Source organism: Gallus gallus, chromosome 38 (assembly GCF_016699485.2).
Source record: "Gallus gallus isolate bGalGal1 chromosome 38, bGalGal1.mat.broiler.GRCg7b, whole genome shotgun sequence".
NCBI classification, from domain to species: domain Eukaryota; kingdom Metazoa; phylum Chordata; class Aves; order Galliformes; family Phasianidae; genus Gallus; species Gallus gallus.
Window position 1 is genome coordinate 146,110 of NC_052569.1, and position 19,118 is coordinate 165,227.

The 19,118-nt window shown below is 65.8% G+C and overlaps 1 protein-coding gene across 1 annotated transcript in view; it reads right to left on the reverse strand.

Moving 5' to 3' along the window:
• The window catches only part of LOC101748756 (ryanodine receptor 1-like), a 70,827-nt gene that overhangs the window by 46,397 nt on the left and 5,312 nt on the right, over positions 1-19,118 (reverse strand). Inside the window, 21 exon segments of the mRNA XM_040655096.1 lie at positions 1,092-1,254; positions 2,499-2,659; positions 3,626-3,752; positions 4,680-5,017; positions 5,019-5,087; positions 5,944-6,152; positions 7,921-8,095; positions 8,880-9,082; positions 9,877-9,949; positions 9,951-10,025; positions 12,601-12,760; positions 13,704-13,787; positions 13,883-13,986; positions 14,075-14,179; positions 14,656-14,826; positions 14,828-14,873; positions 15,673-15,865; positions 16,849-17,090; positions 17,688-17,821; positions 18,528-18,646; positions 18,977-19,087. Coding sequence (XP_040511030.1) covers positions 1,092-1,254; positions 2,499-2,659; positions 3,626-3,752; positions 4,680-5,017; positions 5,019-5,087; positions 5,944-6,152; positions 7,921-8,095; positions 8,880-9,082; positions 9,877-9,949; positions 9,951-10,025; positions 12,601-12,760; positions 13,704-13,787; positions 13,883-13,986; positions 14,075-14,179; positions 14,656-14,826; positions 14,828-14,873; positions 15,673-15,865; positions 16,849-17,090; positions 17,688-17,821; positions 18,528-18,646; positions 18,977-19,087 — 3,062 coding nt within the window.

A 19,118-nucleotide genomic window follows, 5' to 3' on the forward strand; every position in this document is an offset into this window, starting at 1 on the left:
CCCTATGTGGCTCTATGGGGTTCTATGGAATGCTATGGGGCTCTATGGGGCGATGTGGAGCGCTGTAGGACAGCTATGGGGAGCTATGGGGCGCTGTGGGACTCTATGGGGCAGCTATGGGGCTCTGTGGGGCACAGTGGGGCTCTATGGGACTCTATGTGCCCTATGAGTCTCTATGGGTCTCAGTGGGGCTCTATTCACCCTATGGGTCTCTGTGGGTCTCTATGGGTCTCAGTGGGGCACAGTGGGGCTCTATGTACCCTATGGGTCTCTATGGGTCTCAATGGGGCTCTATGTGCCCTATGGGTCTCTATGGGGCGCAGTGGGGCTCTATGCACCCTATGGGTCTCTGTGGGTCTCTATGGGGCGCAGTGGGTCTCAGTGGGTCTCTATGGGGCGCAATGGGTCTCAGTGGGTCTCTATGGGGCGCAGTGGGTCTCGGTGGGTCTCAGTGGGTCTCTATGGGGCGCAGTGGGTCTCAGTGGGTCTCTATGGGGCGCAATGGGTCTCAGTGGGTCTCTATGGGGCGCAATGGGTCTCGGTGGGTCTCAGTGGGTCTCTATGGGGCGCAGTGGGTCTTGGTGGGTCTCTATGGGGCGCAGTGGGTCTCGGTGGGTCTCTATGGGGCGCAGTGGGTCTTGGTGGGTCTCTATGGGGCGCAGTGGGGCGCAGTGGGTCTCTATGGGGCGCAGTGGGGCGCAGTGGGTCTCAGTGGGGCGCGGTGGGTCTCTGGGTCTCAGTGGGGCGCGGTGGGTCTCTATGGGTCTCAGTGGGTCTCTATGGGGCGCAGTGGGTCTCTATGGGGCGCAGTGGGTCTCTATGGGGCGCAGTGGGGCGCGGTGGGTCTCTATGGGTCTCAGTGGGTCTCTATGGGGCGCAGTGGGTCTCTATGGGGCGCAGTGGGTCTCTGGGTCTCAGTGGGGCGCGGTGGGTCTCTATGGGTCTCAGTGGGTCTCTATGGGGCGCAGTGGGTCTCTATGGGGCGCAGTGGGTCTCTATGGGGCGCAGTGGGTCTCTGGGTCTCAGTGGGGCGCGGTGGGTCTCTATGGGGCGCAGTGGGTCTCTATGGGGCGCGGTGGGCCGGGCGGTACCTGGAAGAAGGTGTTGATCTCTTTGCCGTTGGCGGTGAAGGTCATCAGCCCCGTGGCCACATCCACCAGGCAGCCGATCACCGCGTCGCTGTGGCTGCGCGTCTGTGGGGCGCCGGCGCCGAACTCCCCGCCCCACACCATGTAGCAGTTACTGCGTTTGATGCTGGGAAAGGGGGGGGGGGTGAAGGGGGGTCCTCCCGGAGCCCCCCCCCACCCCACAGAGACAGCTCAGACCCCACAGCGGCCCCACGGCGCCCCCATAGCGTCCCAACACCCCATAGAACCCCCATAGCATCCCTATAGGGTCCCCACAGTGCCCCCATAGTGTCCCAACGCCCCATAGAGCTCTCATAGAGCCCCCATAGCATCCAAAACCCCATAGTGCCCCCATAGCATCCCAATGCCCCATAGAGCCGCCAGAACATCCCCATAGGGTCCCCACAGTGCCCCCATTGGGTCCCCAGAGCTTCCCAAAACCCCATAGTGCCCCCATAGCATCCCCATAGGATCCCCACGGTGCCCCCATGGCACCCCAAAACCCCATAGAGCCCCCATAGCATCCCAATGCCTCATAGTGCCCCCATAGCATCCCCATAGGGTCCCCATAGTGCCCCCATAGTCTCCACATCACATCCCAATGCCCCATAGTGTCCCCATAGGGTCACCACGGTGCCCCCTTGACCTCCCAAAGCCCCATACTGGCCCCATAGCGCCCCATAGAAGCCCCATAGTACTCCATAGCGGCCCATAGCACCTCATAGAGGCCCCACAGTGGCCCCATAGCGGCCCATAGCACCCCATAGCAGCCCCACAGCAGCCCCATAGCACCCCATATCGGCCCCACAGCACCCCCCAGCAGTCCCTAGCAGCTCCATAGCGGCCCCCAGCACCCCATAGCACCCCATAGCAGTCCCATAGCACCCTATAGCAGCCCACAGCACCCCCCAGCAGCCCCATAGCAGCCTCACAGCACCCCCTAGCAGCCCCCCAGTGGCCCACAGCAGCCCCATAGCACCCCATAGCAGCCCCATAGTGCCCTCCAGCAGCCCCATAGCAGCCCCACAGCACCCCCCAGCAGCCCATATCGGCCCCACAGCTCCCCATAGCAGCCCACAGCGCCCCCCAGCAGCCCCATAGTGCCCCATAACACCCTATATCGGCCCCACAGTACCCCATAGTGGCCCACAGCACCCCATAGCGCCCCATAGCAGCCCCCAGCACCCCATAGCAGTCCCATAGCACCCCATAGTGGCCCACAGCGCCCCCCAGCAGCCCCATAGCGCCCCATAGCAGCCCCCAGCACCCCATAGCAGTCCCATAGCACCCCATAGCGGCCCACAGCGCCCCCCAGCAGCCCCATAGCACCCCATAGCGGCCCCCAGCACCCCATAGCGCCCCCCAGCCCACCTGTCGTGCACGTTGCCGCGGTCGTCCCCCATGGTGACGGTGACGGTGCGGACGCGCGAGAGGTCGAAGTTGGGGTCGTACTGATGGAAGTCGGGGGTCACCCACCCCACCCACACGTGGGAGGGGTCCTGGCCGGCAAAGATCCGCACCGAGAAGTAGAACTGGGGGGGGGAGAGGGGTCAGTGGGGGGGGGAAGGGGGTGAGGGGGGGATATGGGGTGTGGGGGTATGGGGGAGGTATGGGCTGGGGGGGGTATGGGGGGGGATAGGGGGTGTGGGGGGGTATGGGCTGGGGGGGCATAGAGGGGTATGAGGTATGGGGGGGGGGATATGGGGTGTGGGGGGTATGGGAGGGGTATGGGCTGGGGGGGGTATGAGGTATGGGGGGGATAGGGGGTGTGGAGGGGGTATGGGCTGGGGGGGGCATAGAGGGGTATGGGGTGGGGGGGGTATGGGCTGGGGGGTGATATGGGGTGGGGGGAGATATGGGGTGTGGGCTGGAGGGGTATGAGGTATGGGGGGGATACAGGGAGAAATATGGGGTGGGGAAGGGGTTTGGGGTGTGGAATGGGGATGGGGGGGGATATGGGGTGTGGGGGGTATGGAGGTATGGGCTGAGGGGGGGTATGGGGTATGGGGGGGGATAGGGGTGTGGGGGGGTATGGGCTGGGGGGGAGTATGGGGTGGGGGGGAGTATGGGGTGGGGTATAGGGTATGGGGGGGGATAGGGGGTGCGGGGGAAAAAGGGGTGGGGGATGTAGATAAGGGGGTGGGGATATGGGACGTGTATATGGGGTGTGTGTATGGGATGGGGACACGGGGTGGGGATGGGGTGTAGCGGATGGGGGTGTGGGGGAAGCATGGGATGGAGATATGGGGTTTGTATGGGGGGTATGGGGTGGGAGTATGGGGAGTGTATATGGGAAGGGGGTATGGGGGGGGTATGAGGTTTGTATGGGGTGTGTATGGGATGCGGTACGGGGGAGGTATGGTGCGTGTAAATGGGATGGGGGCTTGGGGTGGGGTATGGGGGGGGTTTGGGGTGGGGTTTGGGGGGGTAAGGGGGGGTGGGGGGGGTAAGGGGGGGTTTGGGATGGGTATGGGGTGTGTTTGTGGGGCCGCCCCCACCGTGGTGCTGTTCATGATGACGTCGGGGTCGTCGCGCTCGTCGGGCACCACGTCCTCCTCCAACCGCGGCACGGCGGGCAGCGCCGGGGGGGGCGCGAAGGCGGCTTTCCGGGCCTTGAAGAGGAACCTGGGGGGGGGGGGGGGGGGGGGGCGGCGTCACCGGGGGGGCGCACAGCCCTGCCCCATAGCCCTGCCCCATAGCCCAGCCCCCTAACCTGCCCCATAGCCCCCGCCCCATAACCTGCCCCATAGCTCCACCCCATAACCTGCCCCATAACCTCCCCATAACCTGCCCCATAGCTCCACCCCATAACCTGCCCCATAACCTCCCCATAACCTGCCCCATAGCTCCACCCCATAACCTGCCCCATAACCTCCCCATAACCTGCCCCATAGCTCCACCCCATAACCTGCCCCATAGCCCCGCCCCATAACCTGCCCCATAGCCCCGCCCCATAACCTGCCCCATAGCCCCGCCCCATAACCACCCATAACCTGCCCCATAACCTCCCCATAACCACCCCACAACCTGCCCCATAGCCCCGCCCCATAACCTGCCCTATAGCCCAGCCCCATAACCTGCCATATAACCTCCCCTTAACCTGCCCCATAGCCCCGCCCCACAGCCCTGCCTCAGCTCTGCCCCATAACCTGCCCCATAACTGCACCCCATAACCTGCCCCATAACCTCCCCATAGCCCCGCCCCACAACCCCGCCTCATAGCTCTGCCCCATAACCTGTCCCACAGCCCCGCCCCACAGCCCCACCCCAGAGCCCTGCCCTACAGCTCCGCCCCATAACCTACCCCATAGCCCAGCTCCATAACCTGTCCCATAGCTCCGCCCCACAGCCCCGCCCCATAATCTGTCCCAAAAGCTGCCCCATAGCCCATAGCCCCGCCCCACAGCCCCGCCCCACAGCTCCACCCTACAGCCCAGCCCCATAGCCCACAGCCCCGCCCCATAGCTCCACCCTACAGCCCAGCCCCATAGCCCCGCCCCACAGCCCCCCCCTTACGGCACACCGCCACCCGTTGCCCCCCCCCCTCCTCACCCCCTCCTGGTTTTGCCCTTCTCGGTGGTCGCGTCCTTCTCGTTCTCCCCCCGGGGGGTCTCTCGGGGTGGGGGGGGGGCGTTGCCGGGGGTCCCCCCGGGGCTCTTTTCGCCCTCTCCGCCTCCCCCCGCCCCCCCCTCCCCATCGGCATTGCGGACCCCCGCGGAGCGCCGCAGCCGTTCGAATTCCGAGAGCGGTTCGAGACCGCCGTCGTCGTCGTCGGGGGGTTCCGGGGGGGTCTGAGGGAGGGGGGTCGTTCCGGGGGGGCACCGGAAGTGCGGCTGGAACTGAACGGGGAGGCTGAGGCGGAGGAAGAGCAGCTGGGGGGGCGCGGGGGGGGGATCCCGACGTACGGCGGGAGAGGCGCAGGCAGGGGGGGGCGTCCACCGTGCCGTCCGTCCGAGTGACCTATGGGGGGTGGGGGGTTATGGGGGGATGTGGGGGGACGGGGGGTTGTGGGGGGTCGTAGGGGGGATAGGGGGCTGTTGGGGGGTGGAGGGTTATGGGGGGCTGCGGGGGGATGGGGGTCGTGGGGGATGGGGGGTCGTGGGGGGGTGGGGGGCTGTGGGGGGATGGGGGCTGTGGGGGGATGGGGTGATTATGGGGGGGGTCGTGGAGGGGTTGGGGGGTGATGATGGTGTTATGGGGGGTTGTGGGGGGGTTATGGGTTGGTTATGGGGTTATTGTGGGGTTGAGGGGTGATTGTGGGGTGATGGGAGTTATGGGGGGGTGCTTACGCCCACCCCACAACCCGGGGTCACCCCAAATACCATAAAGATGCCCCCCATACCCCATAGTCACCAATATGGCCTTTGGACGCCCCCCCATACCCCATAGACACCAATATGGCCTTTGGACGCCCCCCCATACCCCGGGGACACCCCAAATACCATAAAGACGCCCCCCCCCATACCCCACAGACACCAATATGGCCTTTGGACGCCCCCCCATACCCCATAGACACCAATAGGGCCTTTGGACGCCCCCCCATACCCCATAGTCACCAATATGGCCTTTGGACGCCCACCCCATACCCCATAGACACCAATAGGGCCTTTGGACGCCCCCCCATACCCCGGGGACACCCCAAATACCATAAAGACGCCCCCCCCATACCCCATAGTCACCAATAGGGCCTTTGGACGCCCCCCCATACCCCATAGACACCAATATGGCCTTTGGACGCCCCCCCCATACCCCGGGGTCGCCCACCCAGACCTGTGCCGCCCCCCCCTCCCGCCCCACAGCCCATAGGGCCGCCGACCTCCAACTCGGGGTCCTGGGGGTCGATGGGGCCGAACTGCGGGAGGCTTTTGCTGACCCACAGCGCTATGGGGCGCTTCATGTTGATGGCGAAGGGCTCGAAGCCCTCCTGGAGGCCGCAGATGGTGAAGAAGCGGAGGCTGCCCACGTCCTGGCCCAGGTTCAGCCGCCCCGCCTGGTCCAGAGCCAGGCTGCACACCGGGACAAAGCCTGCCGGGCCCAGCCGTCAGCGGGGGGTGAGGGGGGCAATGGGGGGCGGGGGGTGATGGGGGCAGTGGGGGGTGATGGGGGCAGCGGGGGGTGAGGGGTGATGGGGGCAGTGGGGGGTCAGGGGGTCAGTGTGGGGTCAGGGGGTGATGGGGGCAGTGTGGGGTGATGGGTGATGGGGGCAGTGTGGGGTGATGGGGGCAGCGGGGTGCGGGGGGTGACGGGGGCAGTGGGGGGTGATGGGTGATGGGGGCAGTGTGGGGTGATGGGGGGCAGGGGGTGATGGGTGATGGGGGCAGTGGGGGGTCAGGGGGTGATGGGGGCAGTGTGGGGTGATGGGTGATGGGGGCAGTGTGGGGGCAGGGGGTGATGGGGGACAGGGGGTGATGGGTGATGGGGTCAGCGTGGGGTGATGGGGGCAGCGGGGGGCGGGGGGTGATGGGGGCAGCGTGGGGTGATGGGGGCAGTGTGGGGTGATGGGGGTGATGGGGGGCGGGGGGTGATGGGGGGGCGGGGGCGGTGTGGGGCGGGGGGGGGTGGGGGGTGATGGGGGGCAGAGGGTGATGGGGGCAGCGTGGGGTGATGGGGGCAGCGGGGGGCGGGGGGTGATGGGGGCAGTGTGGGGTGATGGGGTCAGTGTGGGGTCAGGGGGGCAGTGTGGGGTCAGGCGGTGATGGGGGCAGTGTGGGGTGATGGGGGCAGTGTGGGGTGATGGGGGCAGTGGGGGGGGGGAGCAGGGGGTGATGGGGGCAGCGCTGGGTCAGGGGGTGATGGGGGCAGTGTGGGGTGATGGGGTCGGTGTGGGGTGATGGGACCCCATGGCAGCCCTATGGGGTTGCAGCGAGTTATGGGGTGGCAGCCCTGTGGGGTCACAGCCTTATGGGGTCTCAGCCTTACGGGGTTGCAGCCCTATGGGGTCGCAGCGGGGTTATGGGGCCGCAGCCCCGTGGGGTCTCAGCCCCATGGGGTCACAGCCATGTGGGGTCTCAGCCCTATGGGGTTGCAGCCGTGCGGGGTCTCAGCCCTATGGGGTTGCAGCCGTGCGGGGTCGCAGCCCTATGGGGTCTCAGCTTTACGGGGTCGCAGCCCTATGGGGTTGCAGCCGTGCGGGGTCTCAGCCCTATGGGGTTGCAGCCTTATGGGGTCGCAGCCCCATGGTGTCTCAGCCTTATGGGGTCTCAGCCCTATGGTGTCTCAGCCCTATGGGGTCCTAGCCCTATGGGGTCTCAGCTTTATGGGGTCCCAGCCCTATGGGGTCTCAGCTTTATGGGGTCCCAGCTGTGTGGGGTCCCAGCCCTATGGGGTCCCAGCCGTGTGGGGTCCCAGCCTTACGGGGTCTCAGCCCTATGGGGTCTCAGCCCCATGGGGTCCCAGCCCTATGGGGTCTCAGCCCTATGGGGTCTCAGCCCTATGGGGTCCCAGCCCTATGGGGTCCCAGCCCTGCGGGGTCTCAGCTTTATGGGGTCCCAGCCCTGCGGGGTCTCAGCTTTATGGGGTCCCAGCCCTATGGGGTCCCAGCCTTACGGGGTCTCAGCTTTACAGGGTCGCAGCCCTATGGGGTCTCAGCCCTATGGGGTCTCAGCCCTATGGGGTCCCAGCCCTATGGGGTCCCAGCCCTATGGGGTCCCAGCCTTACGGGGTCCCAGCCCTATGGGGTCGCAGCCCTATGGGGTCCCAGCCTTACGGGGTCTCAGCCCTATGGGGTCCCAGCCTTACGGGGTCTCAGCCCTATGGGGTCCCAGCCCTATGGGGTCCCGGTTGCGGCTCTCACCCTCTCCCACTTCGAAGTCCCTGAAGGCCACCTCAGAGCCGCCGTCGCTGATGAGGGTCTCCCCGTTGAGGGTGAAGCTGATGTGGCTCTCGTTGAGGTCAATCATGCAGCCCACCACGTCCCCCGCCTGCCAGCTGCGCCCGAACGCCTCCCCGCCCACGTGCCAGCGCTGCGCCTGTGGGCGCCGGGTCACGGGGTCACGGGGGGTCACGGGGGGCGTACAGAGTCATGGGGTCACATGGGGTCATGGGGCCACATAGGGTCACATGGGGTGTGCAGTCATGGGGTCACATGGGGTCACGGGGTCACATGGGGCGTGCAGGGTCACAGGGTCACATGGGGTCATGGGAGGTCACAGGGTCATGGGGGTCATGCAGAGTCACGGGGTCACATGGGGTCATGGGGAATCATGGGGGGTCACGCAGAGTCACAGGGCCACATGGAATCACGGGGTCATGGAGGTCATGGAGGTCATGGGGTCAGGGGAGGTCACACGGGGGGCTCTGTGGGGCCATGAGGGGATCCATGGGGCCACGAGGGGGCTATATAGGGCCACGAGGGGACACATAGGGCCACAAGGGGACATACAGGGCCACAAGGGGGACATACAGGGCCACAAGGGGGCTCTATGGGGCCATAAAGGCTCATATAGGGCCACGAGGGGGCTATATAGGGCCACGAGGGGGCTATATAGGGCCACGAGGGGGCTATATAGGGCCACGAGGGGGCTATATAGGGCCACGAGGGGACACATAAGGCCATGAAGGGGCTATATAGGGCCACGAGGGGGACATATAGGGCCACAAGGGGGACATATAGGGCCATGAGGGGGCTCTATGGGGCCACGAGGGGACATATAGGGCCACGAGGGGACTAACGCGTGGTCTGGCAGCCGTGAGGCCCCATTTCCTCCCCCCGCAGCTCTACGGGGCCCTTATAGGGCCGTTTGTGGGGCTGACCCGGTGGCCGTTGAAGACGTAGGCCAGGTCGTCGGCTCCCAGCTCGACGTCGGGGCGGATGTGGGGCCGGGCCCACCCCACACGCATCTCCCCCGTGGTCACCGCCTCGAACTCGAAGTACCATTTCCCCGTCCGCACCGCGTAGCTCCGCTCCGCACGGAAGATGCGCATCTTATCGGGGCCGTGGGGCGTCCCCTGAGCCGCTGTGGGGTCGGGGGGGGGGGGCGGTGGGGTCACCCCATAGGGCGACCCACAGCCCACGGGGAAACCCCATAGGGAAGCCAGTGGCACTCGTTGACCCCCAAACACCCCCACTGGCCCCATAGGGTACCCACTGACCCCAAAGCACCCCCACTGACCCCAACGGCACCCCCACTGACCCCATAGGGCACCCGTTGACTCCAAAGCACCCCCAGTGGCCCCATAGGGCACCCACTGACCCTAAAGCACCCCCACTGGCCCCAATGGTACCCGTGGACCCCAAAGCTCCCCCACTGGCCCCATATTGCACCCACTGGCCCCAAAGCACCCCCAGTGGCCCCATAGGGCACCCACTGACCCCATAGGGCACCCACTGACCCCAATGGCACCTGTTGACCCCAAAGCACCCCCACTGACCCCATATTGCACCCACTGACCCCATATTGCACCCCCAGTGGCCCCATAGGGCACCTACTGACCCTGAAGCACCCCTAGCGGCCCCATAGGGCACCCACTGACCCCATATTGCACCCATTGACCCCGAAGCACTCCCAGCGGCCCCATAGGGCACCCACTGACCCCAAAGCACCCCCAGTGGCCCCATAGGGCACCCACTGACCCCATAGGGCACCCACTGACCCCAAAGCCCCCCCACTGACCCCATAGGGCACCCACTGACCCCATAGGGCACCCACTGACCCCATAGGGCACCCACTGGCCCCATAGGGCACCCACTGGCCCCGAAGCGCCCCCAGCGGCAGCCACGGCCCCCCCGCCGCCCCCCGGCCCCACTCACGGCTCTCCTGGTCGGGGGGCTCAATGTTGTACCCGTAGCCGATGAGGGTCCGCACCGCCTCACACAGACTGTCCCCGGTTGGTCTTCTTGGTGCGCTCGTCCAGCAGGCTGTAGGGCACCAGGCGCGGGTTGCGTTTGTTCTTTATGTCCTGCGGGGCGGACGGACCCACGTCACCGGGGGGCGTGTGGGGCTGGGGGACACCGCCAGGCAATAGGGGGACACCGCCAGGCAATAGGGGGACATGGGGATAGGGGGACACCGCCAGGCAATAGGGGGACACCGCCAGGCAATAGGGGGACAGTGGGGTAGGGGGACATTGGGATAGGGGGACACCGCCAGGCAATAGGGGGACATTGGGATAGGGGGACACTGCCAGGCAATAGGGGGACATGGGGATAGGGGGACATGGGGATAGGGGGACATGGGGATAGGGGGACATGGGGATAGGGGGACATGGGGATAGGGGGACACCGCCAGGCAATAGGGGGACACCGCCAGGCAATAGGGGGACATTGGGATAGGGGGACACCACCAGACAATAGATAGGGGGACACCGCCAGGCAATAGGGGGACACCGCCAGGCAATAGGGGGACATGGGGATAGGGGGACATGGGGATAGGGGGACATGGGGATAGGGGGACACCGCCAGGCAATAGGGGGACACCGCCAGGCAATAGGGGGACATTGGGATAGGGGGACACCACCAGACAATAGATAGGGGGACACCGCCAGGCAATAGGGGGACACCGCCAGGCAATAGGGGGACATGGGGATAGGGGGACATGGGGATAGGGGGACATGGGGATAGGGGGACACCGCCAGACAATAGGGGGACACCGCCAGACAATAGGGGGACATTGGGATAGGGGGACACCACCAGACAATAGGGGGACACCGCCAGGCAATAGGGGGACACCGCCAGGCAATAGGGGGACAGTGGGGTAGGGGGACATTGGGGTAGGGGGACATTGGGGTAGGGGGACATTGGGGTAGGGGGACACCGCCAGACAATAGGGGGACATTGGGATAGGGGGACACTGCCAGACGATAGGGGGACACTGCCAGACGGGGACAGATACGGGGACATTGGGATACGGGGACAGATAGGGGGACATTGGGATACGGGGACAGATAGGGGGACACTGGGATACGGGGTACAGATGATAGGGACATTGGGGTAGGGGGACTTTGGGATAGGGGGACATTGGGATAGGGGGACAGGTAGGGGGACGTTGCGGTAGGGGGACATTGGGGACAGATAGGGGGATATAGGGATAGAGGACATTGGGATAGGGGGACATTGGGATACGGGGTCAGCGGTATATGGGGTCAGTGGGACCATTGAGATACGGGGTCAGTGGTATATGGGGTCAGTGGTATATGGGGTCAGTGGTATATGGGGTCAGTGGGGCCATTGGGATACAGGGTCAGTGGTATAAGGGGTCAGTGGGGTCATGGGGTGAATGGGGCCATTGAGATATGGGGTCAGCAGTATATGGGGTCAGTGGGGTGATGGGGTGAGCGGGGCCATTGGGATACGGGGTCAGTGGGGCCATTGGGATACGGGGTCAGGGGGGATACGGGGTCAGGGGGTGAGTGGGGCCATTGGGATACGGGGTCAGGAGGATACGGGGTGATGGGGACGGGGGGTGATGGGGTGAGCGGGGCCATTGGGATACGGGGTCAGTGGGGCCATTGGGATATGGTGTCAGGGGGATATGGGGTGATGGGGCGAGTGGGGCCATTAGGATATGGGGTCAGCGGGATATGGGGTGATGGGGATACAGGGTGATGGGGTGAGCGGGGCCATTGGGATACGGGGTCAGGGGGATATGGGGTCAGGAGGATACAGGGTGATGGGGTGAGTGGGGCCATTGGGATATGGGGCGATGGGGTGAGCAGGGCCACTGGGATACAGGGTCAGGGGGATATGGGGTCAGAGGGATACGGGGTCATGGGGATACGGGGTGATGGGGTGAGCGGGGCCATTGGGATATGGGGTCAGTGGGGCCATTGGGATATGGTGTCAGGGGGATATGGGGTGATGGGGCGAGTGGGGCCATTAGGATATGGGGTCAGCGGGATATGGGGTGATGGGGATACAGGGTGATGGGGTGAGCGGGGCCATTGAGATACGGGGTCAGTGGGGCCATTGGGATACGGTGTCAGGGGGATATGGGGTGATGGGGTGAGTGGGGCCATTAGGATATGGGGTCAGCGGGATATGGGGTGATGGGGATACAGGGTGATGGGGTGAGCGGGGCCATTGGGATACGGGGTCAGGGGGATATGGGGTCAGGGGGATACAGGGTGATGGGGTGAGTGGGGCCATTGGGATATGGGGCGATGGGGTGAGCAGGGCCACTGGGATACAGGGTCAGGGGGATATGGGGTCAGAGGGATACGGGGTCATGGGGATACGGGGTGATGGGGTGAGCGGGGCCATTGGGATATGGGGTCAGTGGGGCCATTGGGATATGGTGTCAGGGGGATATGGGGTGATGGGGCGAGTGGGGCCATTAGGATATGGGGTCAGGGGGATATGGGGCGATGGGGTGAGCAGGGCCACTGGGATACAGGGTCAGGGGGATATGGGGCGATGGGGTGAGCAGGGCCACTGGGATACAGGGTCAGGGGGATATGGGGTCATTAGGATACGGGGTCAGCGGGATATGGGGTGAGTGGGGCCGTTGGGATATGGGGTGATGGGGATATGGCCCACCTGCACGATGCTGTAGGTCCAGCCCTGCTGCACGCGGTCGCGCGCCCAAACGTTGTGGGCGTTCTCTGCCAGGCGGTCCACCAACGTCAGCTGCGCCGGCGTCAGTCGGACGTGGGCCAGGTCCAGGGGGGCCGGTTTGTAACCATTGCACATCATGTAGCTGGGGGGGGGGGGGCTGAGCGTAAACGGGGGGCAGCGCGGAAAGGGGGGCAGCACATAAAAGGGACATAACCCATAAAGGGGGGACAGCCCATAAAAGGGGACAGCACATCAGAAAGGGGATAACCCATAAATGGGGACAGCCCATAAAGGGGGCACTGTGTAAAGGGGGGCAGCCCATAAAGGGGAGCAGCCCATAAAGGGGAGCAGCCCATAAAGGGGAGCAGCCCATAAAGGGGAGCAGCCCATAAAGGGGAGCAGCCCATAAAGGGGAGCAGCCCCAAATGGGGATAATCCCAAATGGGGACAGCCCATAAAGGGGGGGACAGCCCATAAAGGGGGGGACAGCCCATAAAGGGGGGTAGCCCATAAAAGGGGGGCAGCCCCAAATGGGGATAATCCCAAATGGGGACAGCCCATAAAAGGGGGACAGCCCATAGGGGGAGCCTCAGGGAGAGCCCGAGGAGGGGGGCCCATATTGGGATCACAAATGGGGAACTGCCGGGAGGAGACCCCCAAAGTGGGACCCCAAAACGGGGACACCTCCAAATGGAACCCCCAAATGGAACCCCCAAACTGAGACCCCCAAAATGGGGACACCTCCAAATGGAACCCCCAAAGTAGGACGTCAATTGGGGACACCCCCAAATGGAACCTCCAGTGGGGAACCCCCACTTGGGGGCCTCAGTGTGGAACCCCCAATGTGGGGACACCCTCAAATGGACCCCCCAAACTGAGACCCCCAAAATGGGGACGCCTCCAAATGGAACCCCCAAAGTGGGGACACCCCCAGATGGAACCCCGAAACTGAGACCCCAAAATGGGGATGCCTCCAAATGGAACCCCCAAAGTGGGACCTCAAAGTGGGGACACCCCCGGATGGACCCCCCAAACTGAGACCCCCAACCGAGGACCCCCCCACACCCCCCCCCTACACCCCCCACCTTTTGGGCAGTTTGATCTTCTTGAGGTTCTCCTCCGCCTTCTCATCCGCCATCCCCACATGGCAGCCCAGCGCCAGCAGCGTCCTGTGGGGCACAACCCCATGGGGGTCACGGAGGGGCTGCGCCGACCCCAAACCCCCCCCCCCGGACCCCCCCTTTAGGATTTGGGGTCCCCTCACTTGAGCGTCTCCCCCGACATCTGCAGGTTGTAGTTGCGCTCCGGTTCGGGGAGGCTGTGGAAATCCAGCAGGCAGGGATGGAGCTGCTCCGCATCGTCCCGGATCTGCGATTGGGGTCGGGGTGGGGCGCAGTGGGGTCAGAATTGGTTTATGGGGCGGTGTGTGTGGGGTGTGTGGGGTGGGGGCACTCACGGGGCCGTAGGTCCATCCCTGCTCGATGCGGGTCAGCGCCCACAGCTCATGGATGTTCTCCGCCAGCTTCTCGCGGATGCGCTCCAGGTGGGGGGGCAGAACGATCTGTGGGGGGGGGCGCAGCCCCATACGGCACATGGGGGACCCCGCAGCGCACCCCCCGCCCTACAGCACCCCGACTGCTTCGCCCCCAAAGCCATCCCCACGGTTCCCCACAGACCCCTCTCCCCCCCTGAACCCAAACCCCGATTCCAAACCCACCCCCATCCCTCCCCCCCCCCCCGGGACCCCAAATCCACCCCCACCCCCACAGATCCCAATCCCCCAAGACCCCAAATCCCTTTGTAAATATCCCACCCCCCCACGCACACCCCAAAGCTGATCCCGTCCCCATGCCCCCCAGGACCCCAAACCCACCCCCATTCCCTCATCATCCCAACCCCCCCCCATAACCCCACCACCCCATCCCCACACCCCCCCCACCCCCAAACCCACCCCCATTCCCTCATCATCCCAAACCCTCCCCTATAACCCCCCCCCCCCCAACCCCAACCCCCCCCACCCCCCCTTGAGCTCCCAACCTGCGCGGTGTCCACGGGGCAGGGGGTGAAGGCGGTGTGGGGCAGCGCCTTTGTGGGGCCGAGGAGGCAGTGGGGCGGGGGGCCGTCGCCCCTATAAGCTTTGATGGGCTCCAGACGCAGCCGCTCGCGGGGCAGCAGCGCCTCAGCGCAGGGGGAGTAACCGGGGGGGGGGCAGGAACTGGAAGTCCCCATGGCGGCCCCCCAGCAGGAAGCGCAGCCTATGGGGTCGGGGAAGGGGCGCTCAGTGGGTCGGGGGTCCCGACGGCGCCACCAGGGGAACCCAGAGACCCTCAAGGGCTGCTCAGTGCCCCCCAACCCCATGGCAACCCTACAGCACCCCCATGCTACCCCCCCCAACCCCATGGCAACCCTACAGCATCCCCATCCCCATGGCAGCAACCCCACAGCATCTCCAGTTCAACCCTACACCATCCCCACAGCAACCCTACAGCATCCCCAGCCCCATGGCAACCCTACAGCATCCCCATGGCAACCCCACAGCATCCCCATCCCCATGGCAACCCCACAGCATCCCCAGTGCAACCCTATACCATCCCCAGTGCAACCCTATACCATCCCCAGCCCCATGGCAGCAACCCTACAGCATCCTCATGGCAACCCTATACCATCCTCATGGCAACCCCACAGCATCCTTATCCCCATGGCGACCCCACGGCATCCCCATGGCAACCCATAGCATCCTCATCCCCATGGTGACCCCATCCCATCCCCATGGCAACCCCACGGCATCCTTATCCCCATGGCGACCCCACGGCATCCTTATCCCCATGGCGACCCCACGGCATCCTTATCCCCACGGCGACCCCACGGCATCCTTATCCCCACGGCGACCCCACGGCATCCTTATCCCCACGGCGACCCCACGGCATCCTTACGGGAACACCACGAACCCCCACCCCCAGGACCCTCCCCCTCCCTTCCCCCCTCCCCACGACCCCAAATCCCTCCCAGCCCCCCCCGTTCCCCCCCCTTTCCCCCCCCCCCCCCCCCCCTCACCGCACTCCGGCAGAGAAGCTGACGACGGGGAAGAAAAGGGCGTCGCGGTTGAAGTTCTCGAACATTCCGAGCACGGGGCTCCCGTTGAGGCGGAAGGAGATGGTGGGCACGGAGAGGTCCAGGCAGCAGCTCACCACGTCCCCCGCGGCCAAAATGTGCTGCTGGGGGGAGGGGGCGGAGCGGGGAACCCCACCTGGGGGGGAAGGGGGGACGTGGGGGTGTGCGGGAACCCCAATGGGGGTGGGGGATGGGGGACAACAGGGACCCCTATGGGGATGGGGGGATGGGGGACAGGGAGGACCCCAATGGGGATGGGGGACAACAGGGACCCCTATGGGGATGGGGGGGATGGGGAGGACCCCAATGGGGATGGGGGGACGGGGGGGGGCAGGGGGGACCCCTATGGGGATGGGGGACAGGGGGGTAGGGGGGACCCCAATGGGGATGGGGGGGACGGGGGACAGGGGGGACCCCAATGGGGATGGGGGGACGGGGGACAGGGGGGACAACAGGGACCCCTATGGGGATGGGGGGAAGGGGGGACGTGGGGGTGTGGGGGGACCCCAATGGGGGTGGGGGGGTGGGGGACGAGGGGGGCAGGGGGGAACCCAATGGGAATGGGGGGACGGGGGACAGGGGGGTATCCCACATGGGGACAGGGGGACCCCAATGGGGATGGGGGGGATGGGGGACAGGGGGACATGGGGGGACCCCAATGGGAACGGGGGGACATGCGGGGATGCTGCTGAATGGGGACAATGGGGACACCACGAATGGGGGCAAACATTTATGAATGGGGACATCATGAATGGGGACAGTGGGGGGGCACCGTGAATGGGGGGGGGCAGACATTTATGAATGGGGACAATGAAGGGATGTTACTGAATGGGTCGCTCCACCTCGGGGGGGGGGGGGGGGGGATGACAGTGGGGACACCATGAATGGGGGGAGGCATTAATGAATGGGGACACCACGAATGGGAACTGCGGGGGCCGCCATGAATGGGGCCGCCATGAATGGGGCGACTCTACCACAGGGTGTGTGTGTGGGAGGCGGGGGGTGGGAATGACCCATGAAGGAGAGTTTGGGGGGGGGGGGGGGGGGCACAGATGGGGGGGTGGGGATGGAGTGAGGGTGGGGATATGGGGGGGGTGGGGGGGGGGTTCACCTCCGTACCCGCCCAGAGGTGCAGCCCATCGAAGGCAAAGGAATAGAGGTCGTCTCCGGCTCCGTTGCCCCCCCAGCCCTCTCCCCCCCCCGGGTAGGGGCTGTAACCCTCCGCCATCGCCCACCCCACGCGGAGGTGGGTGGGCTGCGCCGTCACGAAGGGCTCCACGTGGTCCACCGCCACCTCGAAGTACCAACGCGGGTATTGCGTGGAGCCCTCGTGGGTCCCCAGGAAGATGTTGGGGCGGATGCTGAGAAAGGGAGGGGGGGGGGGGGGGGGGGGTCGGTGATGGGACCCCCAGGGACACCCCGAGACCACCAGGAACTCTTTAAGACCCCCCGAAGTCCCCCGAGGCCCCCAGAAGTCCCTCGAGACCCCAAGGGGTACCCCAAGACCCCCAGGACCCCCATATGCCCCCCATATCTCCCTTCCAGGACCCCCGTATCTCCCCTCCAGAAGCCACCATGACCCTCCATCGCCTCCCCAGGACCCCCATATCCCCCCCAAGGACCCCCATATCTCCCCTCCAGGAGCCGCCATTACCCCCTGTCGCCCCCAGGACCCCCATTTTCCCCCCCAGGACCCCCATTTTCCCCCCCCAGGACCCCCGTATCTCCCCTCCAGGAGCTGCCATGACAACCAATCCTCCCCCTGGATCCCCATATCCCCCCCAGGATCCCCATATCTCCCCCCAGGACCCCCATATCCCCCCCCCCAGGACCCCCATATCTCCCCTCCAGGAGCCGCCATTACCCCTCATCCCCCCCCAGGACCCCCATATCCCCCCCGAACCCCCCTATCCCCCCCCCAGGACCCCCCTATCCCCCCCCGGACCCCCATACCCCACCTGCTGACGTAGCTGACCAGCCCGGTCTGCAGCAGAAGGTCGCGCCGCGGGAGGAGATTCTCCGTGATGAGGTTTTGGTTGGAGCGGACGGCCACAGCGTTGCAGACGCACAGAGAGCAGAGAACGTCCAGGACCTGAGGGGGAGGGGGTGTGGGGCGGGGGGGGACACATGGGGGGGGGATGTAGGGGGAGCATATGAGGTGGGGGGGATCTGTGGGGCAGGCGTATGGGGGGCGTATGGGGGGGAATGTATGGGCAGAGGGTGTATGGGGGGGGGTGTATGGGGGGGGGGATCTGTGGGGCAGGGGCTGTATGGGGTGGGGGGATCTATGGGGCAGGCGAATCTGTGGGGGGCGATGTATGGGGGGGGGGGAGGATATATGGGGTGGGGGGGATCTATGGGTGGCCATCTATGGGGTGGGGATGTGTGGGGCAGGGGGGGGGGGAGGATGTGTGGGGAGGGGGGGGAGGATGTGTGGGGCGAGGGGATGCGTGGGGCGGGGGGGAATGTGTGGGGCAGGGAATGTGTGGGGCGGGGGGGGGGAGGATGTGTGGGGCGGGGGGATGCGTGGGGCGGGGGGATGCGTGGGGCGGGGGGGGGAGGATGTGTGGGGCAGGGGGGATGTGTGGGGCGGGAGGGGATGCGGGGGGGGATGTGTGGGGCGGGGGTTGTGTGGGGCAGGGGATGTGTGGGGCGGGGGGGGGGGAGGATGCGTGGGGCAGGGGGATGCGTGGGGCAGGGGGCGGGGGGATGCGTGGGGCGGGGGGGGGAGGATGTGTGGGGCGGGGGGGGGGAGGATGTGTGGGGCGGGGGGGGGGGAGGATGTGTGGGGCAGTGACCTTATGGTTGCGGCCGTGTTTGTCCAGCAGGGAGATGATGGATTTGATGTGGTTCTCCTGGATGATGTTCAGCACTTCGGGGCTCTCAATCAGAACGCAGTACAGCACCTCCAGGATCCCTATGGGGCGACGTGTGGGGCGCCGGACCCATAAGTGACCCCGCCGCCAACCCCGGGCTCCATAGGGAGCTTCTATGGGGTGAGGGACCTCCCTCACCCCATAGGTTTGGGGTTCCCAGTGCCAGGCGGTGGCCCTCAGCCCTATAGGGGGGGGTCTCCGGCCCCACTGAGAAGCCTCCCCGGCCCCACAGGGAGGTCGCTGACCCTATATGTGGGTCACCAGCCCCACAGGGAGGTCCCCAGCCCCATATTTTGGCATCCTTGGCCCCATATGTTGGGTTCCCGACCCCCCCATGTGGGTCCCAGCCCCACACTTGTGGGGCGCCGCACCTGACGAGGCCTCCAGGCGGTCCAATTTGCTGACCAACCAGTCGAGGTTGGTGGAGAACAGCGCGCAGTTGGTGCGGTTCCCCCGGATCAGCGACGCTATGGGGCGCAGTGTGGGTCAGAGCCCCACGGCGTCCCCTATTGT